This window comes from Salminus brasiliensis, chromosome 18 (genome assembly GCF_030463535.1).
Source record: "Salminus brasiliensis chromosome 18, fSalBra1.hap2, whole genome shotgun sequence".
NCBI lineage: Eukaryota > Metazoa > Chordata > Actinopteri > Characiformes > Bryconidae > Salminus > Salminus brasiliensis.
In genome coordinates this window covers 31,909,447-31,931,909 of record NC_132895.1, presented here as the reverse complement: position 1 = coordinate 31,931,909, position 22,463 = coordinate 31,909,447, and the positions used below count along the sequence as shown (strand labels likewise).

Genomic DNA, 22,463 nt, shown 5'->3' with positions numbered 1-22,463 from the left:
TTCAAAGTCTAAAGTTTGTTTGCTATGTGTTTACGTAAGAATGTATTTATGTATGAGTGCATGTAACGTCTACAGTGTATTTCATGCAGAGAAATTCACACACAATCAAGGCTACATAAAAGTACACAACAAATCTAAATTATTCTCAAGAAAAGTGAATTTGATGCCATTTCAAAGCTTCTTACATAAGTTTCTGTAGTTCACTTTGAGGATTGCTCAACATGGCACTGATGTGCTTCACCCCTGCAGCCAATACTTTATTCCCACTCAAATCCAGCTCCATCAAGTGTGAAGGATTCAAACAGAGAGCTGATGATAGAGCAGCACAGCCTTCCTCCGTAATATTGCTATTTTTCAGCCTGTAATTAGAGTGCAATGGTAGAGGAGATTACTGGGGGAATATGCATTCTACACTGCTCAAAAAATAAAGGGAACACAGCCTAGATCTGAATGAATGAAACATCCTCATTGAATACTTTGTTCTGTACAAAGTTGAATGTGCTGACAAACAAAATCACACAAATAATCAATGGAAATCAAATTTATTAACCATTGGAGGCCTGGATTTGGAGTCACACACAAAATTAAAGTGGAAAACACACTACAGGCTGACCCAACTTTGATGTAATGTCCTTAAAACAAGTCAAAATGAGGCTCAGTATTGTGTGAGGCCTCCACGTGCCTGTATGACCACCCTACAATGCCTGGGCATGCTCCTGATGAGGATCTCCTCTCAGACCTGGACTAAAGCATCCGCCAACTCCTGGACAGTCTGTGGTGCAACGGGACGTTGGTGGATGGAGCGAGATATGATGTCCCAGATGTGCTCAATCGGATTCAGGTCTGGGGAACGGGCGGGCCAGTCCATAGCTTCAATGCCTTCATCTTGCAGAAACTCATGACACACTCCAGCCACATGAGGTCTAGCATTGTTCCTGCATTAGGAAGAACCCAGGGCCAACCGCATCAGCATATGGTCTCACAAGGGGTCTGAGGATCTCATCACGGTACCTAATGGCAGTCAGGCTACCTCTGGTGAGCACATGAAGGGCTGTGCGGCCCTCCAAAGAAATGCCACCCCACACCATTACTGACCCACTGCCAAACCGGTCATGCTGAAGGATGTTGCAGGCAGCAGACTGCTGTCCACGGCGTCTCCAGACTCTGTCACATCTGTCACATGTGCTCAGTGTAAACCTGCTTTCATCTGTGAAGAGCAAGGGCACCACTGGTGAATTTACCAATCCTGGTGTTCTCTGGCAAATGCCAAGTGTCCTGCACGGTGTTGGGCTGTGAGCACAACCCCCATCTGTGAACGTCAGGCCCTCATACCATCCTCATGGAGTCAGTTTCTAACCATTTGTGCAGACACATGCATATTTGTGGCCTGCTGAAGGTCATTTTGCAGGGCTCTGGCAGTGCTCCTCCTGTTCCTCCTTGCACAAATGCGGAGGTAGCGGTCCTGCTGCTGGGTTGTTGCCCTCATACGGCATCCTCCATGTCTCCTGGTGTACTGACAGACACAACAAACCTTTTTGCCACAGCTCGCACTGATGTGCCATCCTGGATGAGCTGCACTACCTGAGCCACCTGTGTGGGTTGTAGAGTCCGTCTCATGCTACCACGAGTGTGAAAGCACCACCAACATTTAAAAGTGATCAAAACATCTGCCAGAAAGCATAGGTACTGAGACGTGGTCTGTGGTCCCCACCTGCAGAACCACTCCATTATAGAGTTTTTCTTGCTAATTGCCAGTAATTTCCACCTGTTGTCTATTCCATTTGCACAACAGCATGTGAAATTGATCGTCAATCAGTGTTGCTTCATAAGTGAACAGTTTGATTTCACAGAAGTTTGATTTACTTGGAGTTATATTGTGTTGTTTACGTGTTTCCTTTTTTTTTTTGGGCAGTGTATATTACTAAAGAATGAGCCAAAACTGGTAACACTTAATTGTTCACTGTCTTAAACAAACGTACTCAGAAAAAGGATTTTCTAATTAGCCTTAAAATTAGTCAAAAGAAACTGATAAGTAATTTCTGCAATGTTCAAACACACAATTCTTTTTTCTTTGTAAATCTAAAAGGTTTAAACAAATCATACTCCATACTTCAGTATCTGAGTCCTGCAGTGTGAATCTTCCAGTAGATCAGAGAGTTTCTTGATTTCAGAGTCTCCTTGTATTTTCCCACTCAGATCCAGCTCTGTCAGCAGTAAGGGGTTTATTCCTAGAGCTTCAGTCAGATGATCACATATTTCCTCTGCAGCAGAGCTGTCTAGAAGTCTGCAGAATAGAGAAATCAGATCGCTATCAATTTCCTTTTTTACTTTTCAAAAGACAGCATTGACCCTTTTCAAACTACACCTCTTTTCTCATTGGTATTCTCATTCAAAACAAGTCCTTTTTCATTTTACAAAGAAATTACACATAAAATAGCATATTAGCCACTTGGGATACGTGATACTGTATGGCATATTTGAAGAACATAAGTGGACTGCTTGCTCTGCACATTAGTTAGGTAAGTGGCTGTTTGTAATGTTGTAGAAACCTGATTTTCTTTATGTTATGATGTAAATCAGTGATTTTCTTCACTCCAGTGTCTCCAGGGTCATTCCCCCTGAGATCCAGCTCTATCAGGGGTGAAGAGGAGTTTTTCAGAGTTGAAGCCATAGATGTATATCCTTCTTCTGTTACACTGCAGAATGAAAGTCTAGAGAGAAAATACATTTTTGAGTTAATAAAAGAATATGACAAGTGTGTTCTGCATTAAAACGTTTTAAACATAGATGTTTTTCTACGTTCTGTGTGTTTTACAAATGTGTTTAATTGTTAAGATTATATTTACAACTCACTTCAACCTCTGCAGTTTACAGTACTGATTGTTCAGTAGATCACAAAGATGCTTCACTCCAGGGTTTTCTAGTTTATTCTCACTCAGATCCAGCTCTACTAGGTGTAAACTATTAGAACAAAGAGCTGCTGATAGAGCAGCACAGCCTTCCTCTGTAATCCTGCTCTTATTCAGCCTGCAGAGGACAGAAATGGTACAAAAACAAACTTTACAGAACTGATGACTATTTATATACAAGATTAAAGGCAAAATCATCACACCGTTTTGCTTTGATGCAAAAAAATAACAAATGAATAAGTTAACCAAAATGCCATTCAAAAACACAATGAAATGTTCTGTACACTTAATTAAAAATGCAATCAAATGTAAACATAAATTAAAACATACTTCAGTATCTGAGTCCTGCAGTGTGAATCTTTCAGTAGATCAGAGAGTTTCTTCACTGCTGAGTGCCCTTGTATTTTTTCACTCAGATCCAGCTCGGTCAGCAGTAAGGGGTTTGTTCCTAGAGCTTCAGTCAGATAATCACATATTTCCTCTGCAGCAGAGCTTTTCAGTAACCTGCACAGATGGGGAGACATATTGAAAGGATAGGTAAAAACAGACTGCTAAAGATGCTGGGGGTGTTATAAATGCTGGGGGTGTTATAAATGCTGGGGGTATAAGGAAATAATGATATATCAAAGTTACATTATGACTTGTAAAGATGTTTTAATGACCAAAAACACAGTATTAAATGAATCATTTAATGTTGTGTTTAAACCCAGACCTCTAGATAGCAATGTCTTCTACTCCCATTGTTCTAGTCACAGAAAATCTAAAGTTGTTTTCTCAAATTTTATTCATATGGTCGTGTGTTTTTAATATTTTGACAGTTGTCACAGACAAGATTGCCTTCCTTACATAATCTTTAGCATTAATGCAAATATGAATTGATATGTTCACAATAACCACTTTTTCCATATATACCTACCTCAATGTGCTCAATTTATGCTGTGGTTCCAGTAGTAAATCATGAAGGTCCTTCACTCCTTTGTCCCCAGGATCGTTCCCTCTGAGGTCCAGCTCCATCAGGTGTGATGAGGGATTCAATTTCAGAGCTGAAGCCAGAGCAGCATATCCTTCCTCTGTTACACTACAGTCTGAAAGACTATCATACAAAATTCTTTTTTAGTAATAACACATACAGAAACTCAGTTTCATTCTGACATGGACAAATTTTCAAAGTCTAAAGTTTGTTTGCTATGTGTTTACGTAAAAATGTATTTATGTATGAGTGCATGTAACGTCTACAGTGTATTTCATGCAGAGAAATTCACACACAATCAAGGCTACATAAAAGTACACAACAAATCTAAATTATTCTCAAGAAAAGTGAAATTGATGCCATTTCAAAGCTTCTCACGTAAGTTTCTGTAGTTCACTTTGAGGATTGCTCAACATGGCACTGATGTGCTTCACCCCTGCAGCCAATACTTTATTCCCACTCAAATCCAGCTCCATCAGGTGTGAAGGATTCAAACAGAGAGCTGATGATAGAGCAGCACAGCCTTCCTCCGTAATATTGCTATTTTTCAGCCTGTAATCAGAGTGCAATGGTAGAGGAGATTACTGGGGGATATGCATTTTACACTGCTCAAAAAAATAAATGGAACACTCAAATAACACATCCTAGATCTAAATTAATTATATATTCTCATTGAATACTTTTTTCTGTACAAAGTTGAATGTGCTGACAACAAAATCACACACAAATAATCAATGGAAATCAAATTTATTAACCAATGGAGGCCTGGATTTGGAGTCACACACAAAATTAAAGTGGAAAACACACTACAGGCTGATCCAACTTTGATGTAATGTCCTTAAAACAAGTCAAAATGAGGCTCAGTATTGTGTGAGGCCTCCACGTGCCTGGATGACCTCCCTACAACGCCTGGGCATGCTCCTGATGAGGATCTCCTCACAGACCTGGACTAAAGCATCCGCCAACTCCTGAACAGTCTGTGGTGCAACGGGACGTTGGTGGATGGAGCGAGACATGATGTCCCAGATGTGCTCAATCGGATTCAGGTCTAGGGAACGGGCGGGCCAGTCCATAGCTTCAATGCCTTCATCTTGCAGAAACTCATGACACACTCCAGCCACATGAGGTCTAGCATTGTTCCTGCATTAGGAGAAACCCAGGGCCAACTGCACCAGCATATGCTCTCACAAGTGGTCTATGGATCTCATATTGGTACCTAATGGCAGACAGGCTACCTCTGGTGAGCACATGGAGGGCTGTGCGGCCCGCCAAAAAAAATGCCACCCCACACCATTACTGACCCACTGCCAAACCGGTCATGCTGAAGGATGTTGCAGGCAGCAGATCGCTCTCCACGGCGTCTCCAGACTCTTTCACATCTGTCACATGTGCTCAGTGTGAACCTGATATTTGCCAATCCTGGTGTTCTCTGGCAAATGCCAAGCGTCCTGCACGGTATTGGGCTGTGAGCACAACCCCCATCTGTGGACGTCGGGCCCTCATACCATCCTCATGGAGTCTGTTTCTAACCATTTGTGCAGACACATGCACATTTGTGGCCTCCTCGAGGTCATTTTGCATGGCTCTGGCAGTGCTCCTCCTGTTCCTCCTTGCACAAAGGCGGAGGTAGCGGTCCTGCTGCTGGGTTGTTGCCCTCCTACAGCATCCTCCACGTCTCCTGGTGTACTGACAGACACAGCAAACCTTTTTGCCACAGCTCGCATTGATGTGCCATCCTAGATGAGCTGCACTACCTGAGCCACCTGTGTGGGTTGTAGAGTCCGTCTCATGCTACCACGAGTGTGAAAGCACCACCAACATTCAAAAGTGATCAAAACATCAGCCAGAAAGCATAGGTACTGAGACGTGGTCTGTGGTCCCCACCTGCAGAACCACTCCTTTATTGAGTGTGTCTTAATAATTGAAAGTAATTTCCACCTGTTGTCTATTCCATTTGCACAACAGCATGTGAAATTGATTGTCAATCAGTGTTGCTTCCTAAGTGAACAGTTTGATTTCACAGAAGTTTGATTTACTTGGAGTTATATTGTGTTGTTTATGTGTTTCCTTTATTTTTTTTGGGCAGTGTATATTACTAAAGAATGAGCCAAAACTGGTAACACTTAATTGTTCACTGTCTTAAACAAACGTACTCAGAAAAAGGATTTTCTTATTAGTCTTAAAATTAGTCAAATGAAACTGATAAGTAATTTCTGCAATGTTCAAACACACAATTCTTTTTTCTTTGTAAATCTAAAAGGTTTAAACAAATCATACTCCATACTTCAGTATCGGAGTCCTGCAGTGTGAATCCTCCAGTAGAGCAGAGAGTTTCTTGATTTCAAAGTCTCCTTGTATTTTCCCACTCAGATCCAGCTCTGTCAGCAGTAAGGGGTTTGTTCCTAGAGCTTCAGTCAGATGATCACATAGTTCCTCTGCAGCAGAGCTGTCTAGAAGTCTGCAGAATAGAGAAATCAGATCGCTATCAATTTCCTTTTTTACTTTTCAAAAGACAGCATTGACCCTTTTCAAACTACACCTCTTTTCTCATTGGTATTCTCATTCAAAACAAGTACTTGTTTTATTTTACAAAGAAATTACACATAAAATAGCATATTAGCCACTTGGAATACGTGATACTGTATGACATATTTGAAGAACATAAGTGGACTGCTTGCTCTGCACATTAGTTAGGTAAGTGGGTGTTTGTAATGTTGTAGAAACCTGATTTTCTTTATGTTATGATGTAAATCAGTGATTTTCTTCACTCCAGTGTCTCCAGGGTCATTCCCCCTGAGATCCAGCTCTATCAGGGGTGAAGAGGAGTTTTTCAGAGTTGAAGCCATAGATGTATATCCTTCTTCTGTTACACTGCAGAATGAAAGTCTAGAGAGAAAATACATTTTTGAGTTAATAAAAGAATATGACAACTGTGTTGTGCATTAAAATGTTTTAAACTTAGATGTTTTTCTACGTTCTGTGGGTTTTACAAATGTGTTTAATTGTTAAGATTATATTTACAACTCACTTCAACCTCTGCAGTTTACAGTACTGATTGTTCAGTAGATCACAAAGATGCTTCACTCCAGGGTTTCCTAGTTTATTCTCACTCAGATCCAGCTCTACTAGGTGTGAACAATTAGAACAAAGAGCTGCTGATAGAGCAGCACAGCCTTCCTCTGTAATCCTGCTCTTATTCAGCCTGCAGAGGACAGAAATGGTACAAAAACAAACTTTACAGAACTGATGACTATTTATATACAAGATTAAAGGCAACATTATCACACCGTTTTGCTTGGATGCAAAAAAATAACAAATGAATAAGTTAACTAAAATGCCATTCAATAACACAATGAAATGTTTTGTACCTCAATTAAAAATGTACTCAAATGTAAATATAAATTAAAACATACTTCAATATCTGAGTCCTGCAGTGTGAATCTTTCAGTAGATCAGAGAGTTTCTTCATTTCTGAGTCTCCTTGAATTTTTCCACTCAGATCCAGCTCGGTCAGCAGTAAGGGGTTTGTTCCTAGAGCTTTAGTCAGATGATCACATATTTCCTCTGCAGCAGAGCTTTTCAGTAACCTGCACAGATGGGGAGACATATTGAAAGGATAGGTAAAAACAGACTGCTAAAGATGCTGGGGGTGTTATAAATGCTGGGGGTGTTATAAATGCTGGGGGTATAAGGAAATAATGATATATCAAAGTTACATTATGACTTGTTAAGGTGTTTTAATGACCAAAAACAAGGTATTAAATGAATCATTTAATGTTGTGTTTAAACCCAGACCTCTAGATAGCAATGTCTTCTACTCCCATTGTTCTAGTCACAGAAAATCTAAAGTTGTTTTCTCAAATTTTATTCATATGGTCGTGTGTTTTTAATATTTTGACAGTTGTCACAGACAAGATTGTCTTCCTTACATAATCTTTAGCATTAATGCAAATATGAATTGATATGTTCACAATAACCACTTTTTCCATATATACCTACCTCAATGTGCTCAATTTATGCTGTGGTTCCAGTAGTAAATCATGAAGGTCCTTCACTCCTTTGTCCCCAGGATCGTTCCCTCTGAGGTCCAGCTCCATCAGGTGTGATGAGGGATTCAATTTCAGAGCTGAAGCCAGAGCAGCATATCCTTCCTCTGTTACACTACAGTCTGAAAGACTATCATATAAAATTCTTTTTTAGTAATAACACATACAGAAACTCAGTTTCATTCTGACATGGACAAATTTTCAAAGTCTAAAGTTTGTTTGCTATGTGTTTACGTAAAAATGTATTTATGTATGAGTGCATGTAACGTCTACAGTGTATTTCATGCAGAGAAATTCACACACAATCAAGGCTACATAAAAGTACACAACAAATCTAAATTATTCTCAAGAAAAGTGAATTTGATGCCATTTCAAAGCTTCTTACATAAGTTTCTGTAGTTCACTTTGAGGATTGCTCAACATGGCACTGATGTGCTTCACCCCTGCAGCCAATACTTTATTCCCACTCAAATCCAGCTCCATCAGGTGTGAAGGATTCAAACAGAGAGCTGATGATAGAGCAGCACAGCCTTCCTCCGTAATATTGCTATTTTTCAGCCTGTAATCAGAGTGCAATGGTAGAGGAGATTAATGATCAATATCTTTAATGAATACGATAACTGGGGGAACATGCCTTTTATATCACTAAAGCATGAGCCAAAACTGGTAACACTTAACTTGTTCACTGTCTTCAACAAACATACTCAGAAAAAGGAATTGCTTATTAGTCTTAAAATTTGTCAAAAGAAACTGATAAGTAATTTCTGCAATGTTCAAACACACAATTCTTTTTTCTTTGTAAATCTGAAAGGTTTAAACAAATCATACTCCATACTTCAGTATCTGAGTCCTGCAGTGTGAATCCTCCAGTAGATCAGAGAGTTTCTTGATTTCAGAGTCTCCTTGTATTTTCCCACTCAGATCCAGCTCTGTCAGCAGTAAGGGGTTTATTCCTAGAGCTTCAGTCAGATGATCACAGATTTCCTCTGCAGCAGAGCTGTCTAGAAGTCTGCAGAATAGAGAAATCAGATCGCTATCAATTTCCTTTTTTACTTTTCAAAAGACAGCATTGACCCTTTTCAAACTACACCTCTTTTCTCATTGGTATTCTCATTCAAAACAAGTACTTGTTTCATTTTACAAAGAAATTACACATAAAATAGCATATTAGCCACTTGGGATATGTGATACTGTATGACATATTTGAAGAACATAAGTGGACTGCTTGCTCTGCACATTAGTTAGGTAAGTGGCTGTTTGTAATGTTGTAGAAACCTGATTTTCTTTATGTTATGGTGTAAATCAGTGATTTTCTTCACTCCAGTGTCTCCAGGGTCATTCCCCCTGAGATCCAGCTCTATCAGGGGTGAAGAGGAGTTTTTCAGAGTTGAAGCCATAGATGTATATCCTTCTTCTGTTACACTGCAGAATGAAAGTCTAGAGAGAAAATACACATTTGAGTTAATAAAAGAATATGACAACTGTGTTGTGCATTAAAATGTTTCAAACTTAGATGTTTTTCTACGTTCTGTGTGTTTTACAAATGTGTTTAATTGTTAAGATTATATTTACAACTCACTTCAACGTCTGCAGTTTTAAGTACTGATTGTTCAGTAGATCACAAAGATGCTTCACTCCAGGATTTCCTAGTTTATTCTCACTCAGATCCAGCTCTACTAGGTGTGAACAATTAGAACAAAGAGCTGCTGATAGAGCAGCACAGCCTTCCTCTGTAATCCTGCTTTTATTCAACCTGCAGAGGACAGAAATGGTACAAAAACAAACTTTACAGAACTGATGACTATTTATATACAAGATTAAAGGCAACATTATCACACCGTTTTGCTTTGATGCAAAAAAATAACAAATGAATAAGTTAACTAAAATGCCATTCAAAAACACAATGAAATGTTCTGTACACTTAATTAAAAATGCAATCAAATGTAAACATAAATTAAAACATACTTCAGTATCTGAGTCCTGCAGTGTGAATCTTTCAGTAGATCAGAGAGTTTCTTCACTGCTGAGTGTCCTTGTATTTTTTCACTCAGATCCAGCTCAGTCAGCAGTAAGGGGTTTGTTCCTAGAGCTTCAGTCAGATAATCACATATTTCCTCTGCAGCAGAGCTTTTCAGTAACCTGCACAGATGGGGAGACATATTGAAAGGATAGGTAAAAACAGACTGCTAAAGATGCTGGGGGTGTTATAAATGCTGGGGGTGTTATAAATGCTGGGGGTATATGGAAATAATGATATATCAAAGTTACATTATGACTTGTAAAGGTGTTTTAATGACCAAAAACACAGTATTAAATGAATAATTTAAAGTTGTGTTTAAGCCCAGACCTCTAGATAGCAATGTCTTCCACTCCCATTGTTCTAGTCACAGAAAATCTAAAGTTGTTTTCTCAAATTTTATTCATATGGTCGTGTGTTTTTAATATTTTGACAGTTGTCACAGACAAGATTGCCTTCCTTACATAATCTTTAGCATTAATGCAAATATGAATTGATATGTTCACAATAACCACTTTTTCCATATATACCTACCTCAATGTGCTCAATTTATGCTGTGGTTCCAGTAGTAAATCATGAAGATCCTTTACTCCTTTGTCCCCAGGATCGTTGCCTCTGAGGTCCAGCTCCATCAGGTGTGATGAGGGATTCAATTTCAGAGCTGAAGCCAGAGCAGCATATCCATTCTCTGTTACACTACAGTCTGAAAGACTATCATACAAAATTCTTTATTAGTAATAACACATACAGAAACTCAGTTTCATTCTGACATGGACAAATTTTCAAAGTCTAAAGTTTGTTTGCTATGTGTTTACGTAAGAATGTATTTATGTATGAGTGCATGTAACGTCTACAGTGTATTTCATGCAGAGAAATTCACACACAATCAAGGCTACATGAAAGTACACAACAAATCTAAATTATTCTCAAGAAATGTGAATTTGATGCTATTTCAAAGCTTCTTACATAAGTTTCTGTAGTTCACTTTGAGGATTGCTCAACATGGCACTGATGTGCTTCACCCCTGCAGCCAATACTTTATTCCCACTCAAATCCAGCTCCATCAGGTGTGAAGGATTCAAACAGAGAGCTGATGATAGAGCAGCACAGCCTTCCTCCGTAATATTGCTATTTTTCAGCCTGTAATCAGAGTGCAATGGTAGAGGAGATTACTGGGGGATATGCATTTTACACTGCTCAAAAAAATAAATGGAACTCTCAAATAACACATCCTAGATCTAAATTAATTATATATTCTCATTGAATACTTTTTTCTGTACAAAGCTGAATGTGCTGACAACAAAATCACACACAAATAATCAATGGAAATCAAATTTATTAACCAATGGAGGCCTGGATTTGGAGTCACACACAAAATTAAAGTGGAAAACACACTACAGGCTGATCCAACTTTGATGTAATGTCCTTAAAACAAGTCAAAATGAGGCTCAGTATTGTGTGAGGCCTCCACGTGCCTGGATGACCTCCCTACAACGCCTGGGCATGCTCCTGATGAGGATCTCCTCACAGACCTGGACTAAAGCATCCGTTGGTGGATGGAGCGACACATGATGTCCCAGATGTGCTCAATCGGATTCAGGTCTAGGGAACGGGCGGGCCAGTCCATAGCTTCAATGCCTTCATCTTGCAGAAACTCATGACACACTCCAGCCACATGAGGTCTAGCATTGTTCCTGCATTAGGAGAAACCCAGGGCCAACCGCACCAGCATATGGTCTCACAAGGGGTCTGACGATCTCATCTCGGTACCTAATGGCAGTCAGGCTACCTCTGGTGAGCACATGGATGGCTGTGCGGCCCACCAAAGAAATGCCACCCCACACCATTACTGACCCACTGCCAAACCGGTCATGCTGAAGGATGTTGCAGGCAGCAGATCGCTCTCCACGGCGTCTCCAGACTCTTTCACATCTGTCACATGTGCTCAGTGTGAACCTGCAATTTGCCAATCCTGGTGTTCTCTGGCAAATGCCAAGCATCCTGCACGGTGTTGGGCTGTGAGCACAACCCCCATCTGTGGACGTCGGGCCCTCATCCCATCCCCATGGAATCGGTTTCTAACCATTTGTGCAGACACATGCACATTTGTGGCCTCCTGGAGGTCATTTTGCAGGGCTCTGGCAGTGCTCCTCCTGTTCCTCCTTGCACAAAGGCGGAGGTAGTGGTCCTGCTGCTGGGTTGTTGCCCACCTATGGTCTCCTCCACGTCTCCTGGTGTACTGACAGACACAGCAAACCTTTTTGCCACAGCTCGCATTGATGTGCCATCCTAGATGAGCTGCACTACCTGAGCCACCTGTGTGGGTTGTAGAGTCCGTCTCATGCTACCACGAGTGTGAAAGCACCACCAACATTCAAAAGTGATCAAAACATCAGCCAGAAAGCATAGGTACTGAGACGTGGTCTGTGGTCCCCACCTGCAGAACAACTCCTTTATTGAGTGCATCTTGCTAATTGCCAGTAATTTCCACCTGTTGTCTATTCCATTTGCACAACACCATGTGAAATTGATTGTGAATTAGTGTTGCCTTCTAAGTAAACAGTTTGATTTCACAGAAGTTTGATTTAATTGGAGTTATATTGTGTTGTTTACGTGTTCCCTTTGTTTGTTTGTTTTTGAGCAGTGTATATTACTAAAGCATGAGCCAAAACTGGTTAACACTTAACTTGTTAACTGTCTTAAACAAACGTACTCAGAAAAAGGATTTTCTTATTAGTCTTAAAATTAGTCAAATGAAACTGATAAGTAATTTCTGCAATGTTCAAACACACAATTCTTTTTTCTTTGTAAATCTAAAAGGTTTAAACAAATCATACTCCATACTTCAGTATCTGAGTCCTGCAGTGTGAATCCTCTAGTAGAGCAGAGAGTTTCTTGATTTCAGAGTCTCCTTGTATTTTCCCACTCAGATCCAGCTCTGTCAGCAGTAAGGGGTTTATTCCTAGAGATTCAGTCAGATGATCACAGATTTCCTCTGCAGCAAAGCTGTCTAGAAGTCTGCAGAATAGAGAAATCAGATCGCTATCAATTTCCTTTTTTACTTTTCAAAAGACAGCATTGACCCTTTTCAAACTACACCTCTTTTCTCATTGGTATTCTCATTCAAAACAAGTACTTGTTTCATTTTACAAAGAAATTACACATAAAATAGCATATTACCCACTTGGAATACGTGATACTGTATGACATATTTGAAAAACATAAGTGGACTGCTTGCTCTGCACATTAGTTAGGTAAGTGGGTGTTTGTAATGTTGTAGAAACCTGATTTTCTTTATGTTATGGAGTAAATCAGTGATTTTCTTCACTCCAGTGTCTCCAGGGTCATTCCCCCTGAGATCCAGCTCTATCAGGGGTGAAGAGGAGTTTTTCAGAGTTGAAGCCATAGATGTATATCCTTCTTCTGTTACACTGCAGAATGAAAGTCTAGAGAGAAAATACACATTTGAGTTAATAAAAGAATATGACAACTGTGTTGTGCATTAAAATGTTTTAAACATAGATGTTTTTCTACGTTCTGTGGGTTTTACAAATGTGTTTAATTGTTAAGATTATATTTACAACTCACTTCAACCTCTGCAGTTTACAGTACTGATTGTTCAGTAGATCACAAAGATGCTTCACTCCAGGATTTCCTAGTTTATTCTCACTCAGATCCAGCTCTACTAGGTGTAAACTATTAGAACAAAGAGCTGCTGATAGAGCAGCACAGCCTTCCTCTGTAATCCTGCTCTTATTCAGCCTGCAGAGGACAGAAATGGTACAAAAACAAACTTTACAGAACTGATGACTATTTATATACAAGATTAAAGGCAAAATCATCACACCGTTTTGCTTTGATGCAAAAAATAACTATTAAAATAAGTTAACTAAAATGTCAATCAATAACACAATGAAATGTTTTGCACCACAATTAAAAATGTATTCAAATGTAAACATAAATTAAAACATACTTCAATATCTGAGTCCTGCAGTGTGAATCTTTCAGTAGATCAGAGAGTTTCTTCACTGCTGAGTCTCCTTGTATTTTTTCACTCAGATCCAGCTCAGTCAGCAGTAAGGGGTTTGTTCCTAGAGCTTCAGTCAGATAATCACATATTTCCTCTGCAGCAGAGCTTTTCAGTAACCTGCACAGATGGGGAGACATATTGAAAGGATAGGCAAAAACAGACTGCTAAAGATGCTGGGGGTGTTATAAATGCTGGGGGTGTTATAAATGCTGGGGGTATAAGGAAATAATGATATATCAAAGTTACATTATGATTTGTAAAGATGTTTTAATGACCAAAAACAAGGTATTAAATGAATCATTTAATGTTGTGTTTAAACCCGGACCTCTAGATAGCAATGTCTTCTACTCCCATTGTTCTAATCACAGAAAATCTAAAGTTGTTTTCTCAAATTTTATTCATATGGTCGTGTGTTTTTAATATTTTGACAGTTGTCACAGACAAGATTGCCTTCCTTACATAATCTTTAGCATTAATGCAAATATGAATTAATATGTTCACAATAACCACTTTTTCCATATATACCTACCTCAATGTGCTCAATTTATGCTGTGGTTCCACTAGCAAATAATGAAGGTCCTTCACTCCTTTGTCCCCAGGATCGTTCCCTCTGAGGTCCAGCTCCATCAGGTGTGATGAGGGATTCAATTTCAGAGCTGAAGCCAGAGCAGCATATCCATCCTCTGTTACACTACAGTCTGAAAGACTATCATACAAAATTCTTTTTTAGTAATAACACATACAGAAACTCAGTTTCATTCTGACATGGACAAATTTTCAAAGTCTAAAGTTTGTTTGCTATGTGTTTACGTAAGAATGTATTTATGTATGAGTGCATGTAACGTCTACAGTGTATTTCATGCAGAGAAATTCACACACAATCAAGGCTACATAAAAGTACACAACAAATCTAAATTATTCTCAAGAAAAGTGAAATTGATGCTATTTCAAAGCTTCTTACATAAGTTTCTGTAGTTCACTTTGAGGATTGCTCAACATGGCACTGATGTGCTTCACCCCTGCAGCCAATACTTTATTCCCACTCAAATCCAGCTCCATCAGGTGTGAAGGATTCAAACAGAGAGCTGATGATAGAGCAGCACAGCCTTCCTCCGTAATATTGCTATTTTTCAGCCTGTAATCAGAGTGCAATGGTAGAGGAGATTACTGGGGGAATATGCATTCTACACTGCTCAAAAAAATAAAGGGAACACTCAAATAACACATCCTAGATCTAAATTAATTATATATTCTCATTGAATACTTTGTTCTGTACAAAGTTGAATGTGCTGACAACAAAATCACTCAAAAATCATCAATTGAAATCAAATTAATTAACCAATGGAGGCCTGGATTTGGAGTCACACACAAAATTAAAGTGAAAAAAACACACTACAGGCTGATCCAACTTTGATGTAATGTCCTTAAAACAAGTCAGAATGAGGCTCAGTATTGTGTGAGGCCTCCACGTGCCTGTATGACCTCCCTACAACGCCTGGGCATGCTCCTGATGAGGATCTCCTCACAGACCTGGACTAAAGCATCCGCCAACTCCTGGACAGTCTGTGGTGCAACGTGACATTGGTGGATGGAGCGAGATATGATGTCCCAGATGTGCTCAATTAGATTCAGGTCTGGGGAACGGGCGGGACAGTCCATAGCTTCAATAGCTTCATCTTGCAGGAACTGCTGACACACTCCAGCCAAATGAGGTCTAGCATTGTCCTGCATTAGGAGAAACCCAGCAGACCAGCATATGGTCTCACAAGGGGTCTGAGGATCTCATCTCGGTACCTAATGGCAGTCAGGCTACCTCTGGTGAGCACATGAAGGGCTGTGCGACCCTCCAAAGAAATGCCACCCCACACCATTACTGACCCACTGCCAAACCGGTCATGCTGAAGGATGTTGAAGGCAGCAGACTGCTGTCCACGGCGTCTCCAGACTCTGTCACATCTGTCACATGTGCTCAGTGTGAACCTGCTTTCCTCTGTGAAGAGCACAGGGCGCCAGTGGTGAATTTGCCAATCCTGGTGTTCTCTGGCAAATGCCAAGCGTCATGCACGGTATTGGGCTGTGAGCACAACCCCCATCTGTGGACGTCGGGCCCTCATACCATCCTCATGGAATCGGTTTGTAACCGTTTGTGCAGACACATGCATATTTGTGGCCTCCTTGAGGTCATTTTGCAGGGCTCTGGCAGTGCTCCTCCTGTTCCTCCTTGCACAAAGGCGGAGGTAGCGGTCCTGCTGCTGGGTTGTTGCCCTCCCATGGCCTCCTCCACGTCTCCTGGTGTACTGACAGACACAGCAAACCTTCTTGCCACAGCTCGCATTGATGTGCCATCCTGGATGAGCTGCACTACCTGAGCCACTTGTGTGGGTTGTAGAGTCCGTCACATGCTACCACGAGTGTGAAAGCACCACCAACATTCAAAAGTGATTAAAACATCTGCCAGAAAGCATAGGTACTGAGACGTGGTCTGTGGTCCCCACCTGCAGAACCACTCCTTTATTGAGTGTGTCTTGCTAATTGCCAGTAAGTTCCACCTGTTGTCTATTCCATTTGTGGTTGGTGTGGCGCAACAGATAACACCACTACCTGCCAGTGAGTTACAACACCATGTGGGAGACTGGGGTTGGATTCCCAGTCTGGGTGACTATGCTGCGCTACACCAATAAGAGTCCTTGGGCAAGACTCCTAACACTACATTGGCCCACCCCTGTAATACGAGTAACCTTGTAAGTCGCTCTGGATAAGAGCGTCTGCTAAATGCCGTAAATGTAAATGTAAATTTGCACAACAGCATGTGAAATTGATTGTCAATCAGTGTTGCTTCCTAAGTGGACAGTTTGATTTCACAAAAGTTTGATTAACTTGGAGTTATATTGTGTTGTTTACGTGTTTCCTTTTTTTTGGGCAGTGTATATTACTAAAGAATGAACCAAAACTGGTAACGCTTAACTTGTTCACCGTCTTAAACAAACGTACTCAGAAAAAGGATTTGCTTATTAGTCTTAAAATTAGTTAAATGAAACTGATAAGTAATTTCTGCAATGTTCAAACACACAATTCTTTTTTCTTTGTAAATCTAAAAGGTTTAAACAAATCATACTCCATACTTCAGTATCTGAGTCCTGCAGTGTGAATCCTCCAGTAGATCAGAGAGTTTCTTGATTTCAGAGTCTCCTTGTATTTTCCCACTCAGATCCAGCTCTGTCAGCAGTAAGGGGTTTGTTCCTAGAGCTTCAGTCAGATGATCACATAGTTCCTCTGCAGCAGAGCTGTCTAGAAGTCTGCAGAATAGAGAAATCAGATCGCTATCATTTTCCTTTTTTACTTTTCAAAAGACAGCATTGACCCTTTTCAAACTACACCTCTTTTCTCATTGGTATTCTCATTCAAAACAAGTCCTTTTTCATTTTACAAAGAAATTACACATAAAATAGCATATTAGCCACTTGGGATACGTGATACTGTATGACATATTTGAAGAACATAAGTGGACTGCTTGCTCTGCACATTAGTTAGGTAAGTGGCTGTTTGTAATGTTGTAGAAACCTGATTTTCTTTATGTTATGATGTAAATCAGTGATTTTCTTCACTCCAGTGTCTCCAGGGTCATTCCCCCTGAGATCCAGCTCTATCAGGGGTGAAGAGGAGTTTTTCAGAGTTGAAGCCATAGATGTATATCCTTCTTCTGTTACACTGCAGAATGAAAGTCTAGAGAGAAAATACACATTTGAGTTAATAAAAGAATATGACAACTGTGTTGTGCATTAAAATGTTTCAAACTTAGATGTTTTTCTACGTTCTGTGGGTTTTACAAACGGATTTAATTGTTAAGATTATATGTACAACTCACGTCAACCTCTGCAGTTTACAGCACTGATTGTTCAGAAGATCACAAAGATGCTTCACTCCAGGGTTTCCTAGTTTATTCTCACTCAGATCCAGCTCTACTAGGTGTGAACAATTAGAACAAAGAGCTGCTGATAGAGCAGCACAGCCTTCCTCTGTAATCCTGCTCTTATTCAGCCTGCAGAGGACAGAAATGGTACAAAAACAAACTTTACAGAACTGATGACTATTTATATACAAGATTAAGGGCAAAATCATCACACCGTTTTGCTTTGATGCAAAAAAATAACAAATGAATAAGTTAACTAAAATGCCATTCAATAACACAATGAAATGTTTTGTACCTCAATTAAAAATGCAATCAAATGTAAACATAAATTAAAACATACTTCAGTATCTGAGTCCTGCAGTGTGAATCTTTCAGTAGATCAGAGAGTTTCTTCACTGCTGAGTCTCCTTGTATTTTTCCACTCAGATCCAGCTCAGTCAGCAGTAAGGGGTTTGTTCCTAGAGCTTCAGTCAGATGATCACATATTTCCTCTGCAGCAGAGCTTTTCAGTAACCTGCACAGATGGGGAGACATATTGAAAGGATAGGTAAAAACAGACTGCTAAAGATGCTGGGGGTGTTATAAATGCTGGGGGTGTTATAAATGCTGGGGGTATATGGAAATAATGATATATCAAAGTTACATTATGACTTGTAAAGATGTTTTAATGACCAAAAACAAGGTATTAAATGAATCATTTAATGTTGTGTTTAAACCCAGACCTCTAGATAGCAATGTCTTCTACTCCCATTGTTCTAATCACAGAAAATCTAAAGTTGTTTTCTCAAATTTTATTCATATGGTCGTGTGTTTTCAATATTTTGACAGTTGTCACAGACAAGATTGTCTTCCTTACATAATCTTTAGCATTAATGCAAATATGAATTGATATGTTCACAATAACCACTTTTTCCATATATACCTACCTCAATGTGCTCAATTTATGCTGTGGTTCCAGTAGTAAATCATGAAGATCCTTTACTCCTTTGTCCCCAGGATCGTTCCCTCTGAGGTCCAGCTCCATCAGGTGTGATGAGGGATTCAATTTCAGAGCTGAAGCCAGAGCAGCATATCCATCCTCTGTTACACTACAGTCTGAAAGACTATCATATAAAATTCTTTTTTAGTAATAACACATACAGAAACTCAGTTTCATTCTGACATGGACAAATTTTCAAAGTCTAAAGTTTGTTTGCTGTGTGTTTACGTAAGAATGTATTTATGTATGAGTGCATGTAACGTCTACAGTGTATTTCATGCAGAGAAATTCACACACAATCAAGGCTACATAAAAGTACACAACAAATCTAAATTATTCTCAAGAAAAGTGAATTTGATGCCATTTCAAAGCTTCTCACGTAAGTTTCTGTAGTTCACTTTGAGGATTGCTCAACATGGCACTGATGTGCTTCACCCCTGCAGCCAATACTTTATTCCCACTCAAATCCAGCTCCATCAGGTGTGAAGGATTCAAACAGAGAGCTGATGATAGAGCAGCACAGCCTTTCTCCGTAATATTGCTATTTTTCAGCCTGTAATTAGAGTGCAATGGTAGAGGAGATTACTGATCAACATCTTTAATGAATACGATAACTGGAGGAACATGCCTTTTATATTACTAAAGCATGAGCCAAAACTGGTAACACTTAACTTGTTCACTGTCTTCAACAAACATACTCAGAAAAAGGAATTGCTTATTAGTCTTAAAATTTGTCAAAAGAAACTGATAAGTAATTTCTGCAATGTTCAAACAAACAATTCTTTTTTCTTTGTAAATCTAAAAGGTTTAAACAAATCATACTCCATACTTCAGTATCTGAGTCCTGCAGTGTGAATCCTCCAGTAGATCAGAGAGTTTCTTGATTTCAGAGTCTCCTTGTATTTTCCCACTCAGATCCAGCTCTGTCAGCAGTAAGGGGTTTATTCCTAGAGCTTCAGTCAGATGATCACAGATTTCCTCTGCAGCAGAGCTGTCTAGAAGTCTGCAGAATAGAGAAATCAGATCGCTATCAATTTCCTTTTTTACTTTTCAAAAGACAGCATTGACCCTTTTCAAACTACACCTCTTTTCTCATTGGTATTCTCATTCAAAACAAGTACTTGTTTCATTTTACAAAGAAATTACACATAAAATAGCATATTAGCCACTTGGGATACGTAATACTGTATGGCATATTTGAAGAACATAAGTGGACTGCTTGCTCTGCACATTAGTTAGGTAAGTGGGTGTTTGTAATGTTGTAGAAACCTGATTTTCTTTATGTTATGGAGTAAATCAGTGATTTTCTTCACTCCAGTGTCTCCAGGGTCATTCCCCCTGAGATCCAGCTCTATCAGGGGTGAAGAGGAGTTTTTCAGAGTTGAAGCCATAGATGTATATCCTTCTTCTGTTACACTGCAGAATGAAAGTCTAGAGAGAAAATACACATTTGAGTTAATAAAAGAATATGACAACTGTGTTGTGCATTAAAATGTTTTAAACTTAGATGTTTTTCTACGTTCTGTGTGTTTTACAAATGTGTTTAATTGTTAAGATTATATTTACAACTCACTTCAACCTCTGCAGTTTACAGTACTGATTGTTCAGTAGATCACAAAGATGCTTCACTCCAGGGTTTTCTAGTTTATTCTCACTCAGATCCAGCTCTACTAGGTGTGAACTATTAGAACAAAGAGCTGCTGATAGAGCAGCACAGCCTTCCTCTGTAATCCTGCTCTTATTCAGCCTGCAGAGGACAGAAATGGTACAAAAACAAACTTTACAGAACTGATGACTATTTATATACAAGATTAAAGGCAACATTATCACACCGTTTTGCTTTGATGCAAAAAAATAACAAATGAATAAGTTAACCAAAATGCCATTCAATAACACAATGAAATGTTTTGTACCTCAATTAAAAATGCAATCAAATGTAAACATAAATTAAAACATACTTCAGTATCTGAGTCCTGCAGTGTGAATCTTCCAGTAGATCAGAGAGTTTCTTCACTGCTGAGTCTCCTTGTATTTTTCCACTCAGATTCAGCTCAGTCAGCAGTAAGGGGTTTATTCCTAGAGCTTTAGTAAGAGAAGTACAGATTTCCTCTGCAGCAGAGCTTTTCAACAGCCTGCAGATATTTAAGAAACAGAAATTATTAACAATTACACACTATGTTATGCACATATACTGTATACACACACACAGTCATGGCTGAAAGTGTTGGCACTTCAGATTTTTTTCCAGATAACGACGCATTTCTCCCAGAAAACTATTACATGTTTTGTAATACACATGTTTATTTCCTTTGTGTGTTTTAGAACAACACAAAACCAGAGGACAAAAAAGGACAAATATGATGAAAAAAAAGAGGAAACAGTTCTAAGTAGTTAGCAATGAGTCTGGATCTAAATCCCATTGAACACTTGGAGAGATTCTAAAATTGCTGTTTGGAGAAGGCAGCCTTCAAGTATGAGAGACCTGGAGCAGTTTGCAGAAGAGTGGATCAAAATTGCAGTTGAGAGGTTTTAGAAGCGTGTTGATAGTCATAGGAAGCTATTGATTTTAGTTATTTTTTTTCAAAGTGTGTGCAACCAAATATTAAGTTAAAGGGTGCCAATAAATTTGCCCAACCCATTTTTGGAGTTTTGTGAGAAATTGTCAATTTTGTGTTTAACAAAATGTGTAATTGCAATAAAGGTAGAGATGTTCTGATGTTTCTCATGAAATTATGTACACTTTTTTACCATGATACGACATTATGTATATGTATATTATGTATAATGTATATTAGCAGTCCAGCAAGGTTTCTAAAAGTTCACAATACCCACTTTCCCCAAAACATCTACCTCAGGTTGTTCAGTTTGTGCTGTGAATTCTCAATTAAATCATTAAGTATTTTCACTCCTGTATCTCCAGGATCATTCCCTTTTAGTACCAGTTCTGTCAAGTGTGATGAGGGGTTTGATCTTAGAGCAGATTCCAGATCAGTATATCCTTGTTCGGTTATATTGCAGAATGAAAAACTGTAAAGAAAACAAAATAACAGTATGTTAAGTGAATTGTTTTCATATAATGTAACTTCTAAACTGTTTGTAAACAACAACAAACTTTGTATTTGAATAAGAAAATTGCAAAAACAGCAAAACCTAAAACTTGTATTGCATAATACTGCCATTTTTACAATCACTCATATTTAAAATATGGTGATATAAAACATAATACTTTATTTTTATGAAGACCATAAACAAAAAATGATCAGATATCTAGACAGAATATTTTAAATTATCTCACTCCAGTTTCTGTAGTTGACAATCAGAATTGTTCAATGTGTCACAGATCTGCTTTACTCCAGATTTTCCTAGTTTATTCTCACTCAGATCCAGCTCTATCAGGTGTGAGGGATTTGAACAAATAGCTGCTGATAGAGCAGCACAGCCTTCCTCTGTGATACTGCTGTTACTCAGCCTGCAATTAGAGTGTAAAGATGGAGAAAAGGTGAAAAAGTGGAGAAAGTGTTTTTAATACTGCTAGCAAACAACGCAATTTCGATTTTTTAATTATGTATAGTCTCATGCAAAGGTTAGACATTCCTGGTACA

At 39.0% G+C, this 22,463-nt stretch overlaps 1 protein-coding gene across 1 annotated transcript in view; it reads right to left on the bottom strand.

The window, feature by feature from the left end:
- LOC140538950 (uncharacterized) overlaps nucleotides 1–22,463 on the bottom strand; it is a 110,994-nt gene that overhangs the window by 67,169 nt on the left and 21,362 nt on the right. Inside the window, exons 18-54 of the mRNA XM_072661509.1 lie at nucleotides 22,157–22,330; nucleotides 21,712–21,888; nucleotides 20,820–20,993; nucleotides 20,435–20,608; nucleotides 20,131–20,292; nucleotides 19,691–19,864; nucleotides 19,241–19,414; nucleotides 18,809–18,985; nucleotides 18,223–18,396; nucleotides 17,838–18,011; nucleotides 17,534–17,695; nucleotides 17,095–17,268; nucleotides 14,934–15,107; nucleotides 14,502–14,678; nucleotides 13,916–14,089; nucleotides 13,531–13,704; nucleotides 13,227–13,388; nucleotides 12,787–12,960; nucleotides 10,909–11,082; nucleotides 10,477–10,653; nucleotides 9,891–10,064; nucleotides 9,505–9,678; nucleotides 9,201–9,362; nucleotides 8,761–8,934; nucleotides 8,311–8,484; nucleotides 7,879–8,055; nucleotides 7,293–7,466; nucleotides 6,908–7,081; nucleotides 6,604–6,765; nucleotides 6,164–6,337; nucleotides 4,258–4,431; nucleotides 3,826–4,002; nucleotides 3,240–3,413; nucleotides 2,854–3,027; nucleotides 2,550–2,711; nucleotides 2,111–2,284; nucleotides 186–359 (exon numbers count right to left, since the gene is read on the bottom strand). Of these exons, the coding sequence (XP_072517610.1) occupies nucleotides 186–359; nucleotides 2,111–2,284; nucleotides 2,550–2,711; nucleotides 2,854–3,027; nucleotides 3,240–3,413; nucleotides 3,826–4,002; nucleotides 4,258–4,431; nucleotides 6,164–6,337; nucleotides 6,604–6,765; nucleotides 6,908–7,081; nucleotides 7,293–7,466; nucleotides 7,879–8,055; nucleotides 8,311–8,484; nucleotides 8,761–8,934; nucleotides 9,201–9,362; nucleotides 9,505–9,678; nucleotides 9,891–10,064; nucleotides 10,477–10,653; nucleotides 10,909–11,082; nucleotides 12,787–12,960; nucleotides 13,227–13,388; nucleotides 13,531–13,704; nucleotides 13,916–14,089; nucleotides 14,502–14,678; nucleotides 14,934–15,107; nucleotides 17,095–17,268; nucleotides 17,534–17,695; nucleotides 17,838–18,011; nucleotides 18,223–18,396; nucleotides 18,809–18,985; nucleotides 19,241–19,414; nucleotides 19,691–19,864; nucleotides 20,131–20,292; nucleotides 20,435–20,608; nucleotides 20,820–20,993; nucleotides 21,712–21,888; nucleotides 22,157–22,330 (6,384 nt within the window). The remainder of the gene's footprint in view (nucleotides 1–185; nucleotides 360–2,110; nucleotides 2,285–2,549; nucleotides 2,712–2,853; nucleotides 3,028–3,239; nucleotides 3,414–3,825; nucleotides 4,003–4,257; nucleotides 4,432–6,163; nucleotides 6,338–6,603; nucleotides 6,766–6,907; nucleotides 7,082–7,292; nucleotides 7,467–7,878; nucleotides 8,056–8,310; nucleotides 8,485–8,760; nucleotides 8,935–9,200; nucleotides 9,363–9,504; nucleotides 9,679–9,890; nucleotides 10,065–10,476; nucleotides 10,654–10,908; nucleotides 11,083–12,786; nucleotides 12,961–13,226; nucleotides 13,389–13,530; nucleotides 13,705–13,915; nucleotides 14,090–14,501; nucleotides 14,679–14,933; nucleotides 15,108–17,094; nucleotides 17,269–17,533; nucleotides 17,696–17,837; nucleotides 18,012–18,222; nucleotides 18,397–18,808; nucleotides 18,986–19,240; nucleotides 19,415–19,690; nucleotides 19,865–20,130; nucleotides 20,293–20,434; nucleotides 20,609–20,819; nucleotides 20,994–21,711; nucleotides 21,889–22,156; nucleotides 22,331–22,463) is intronic.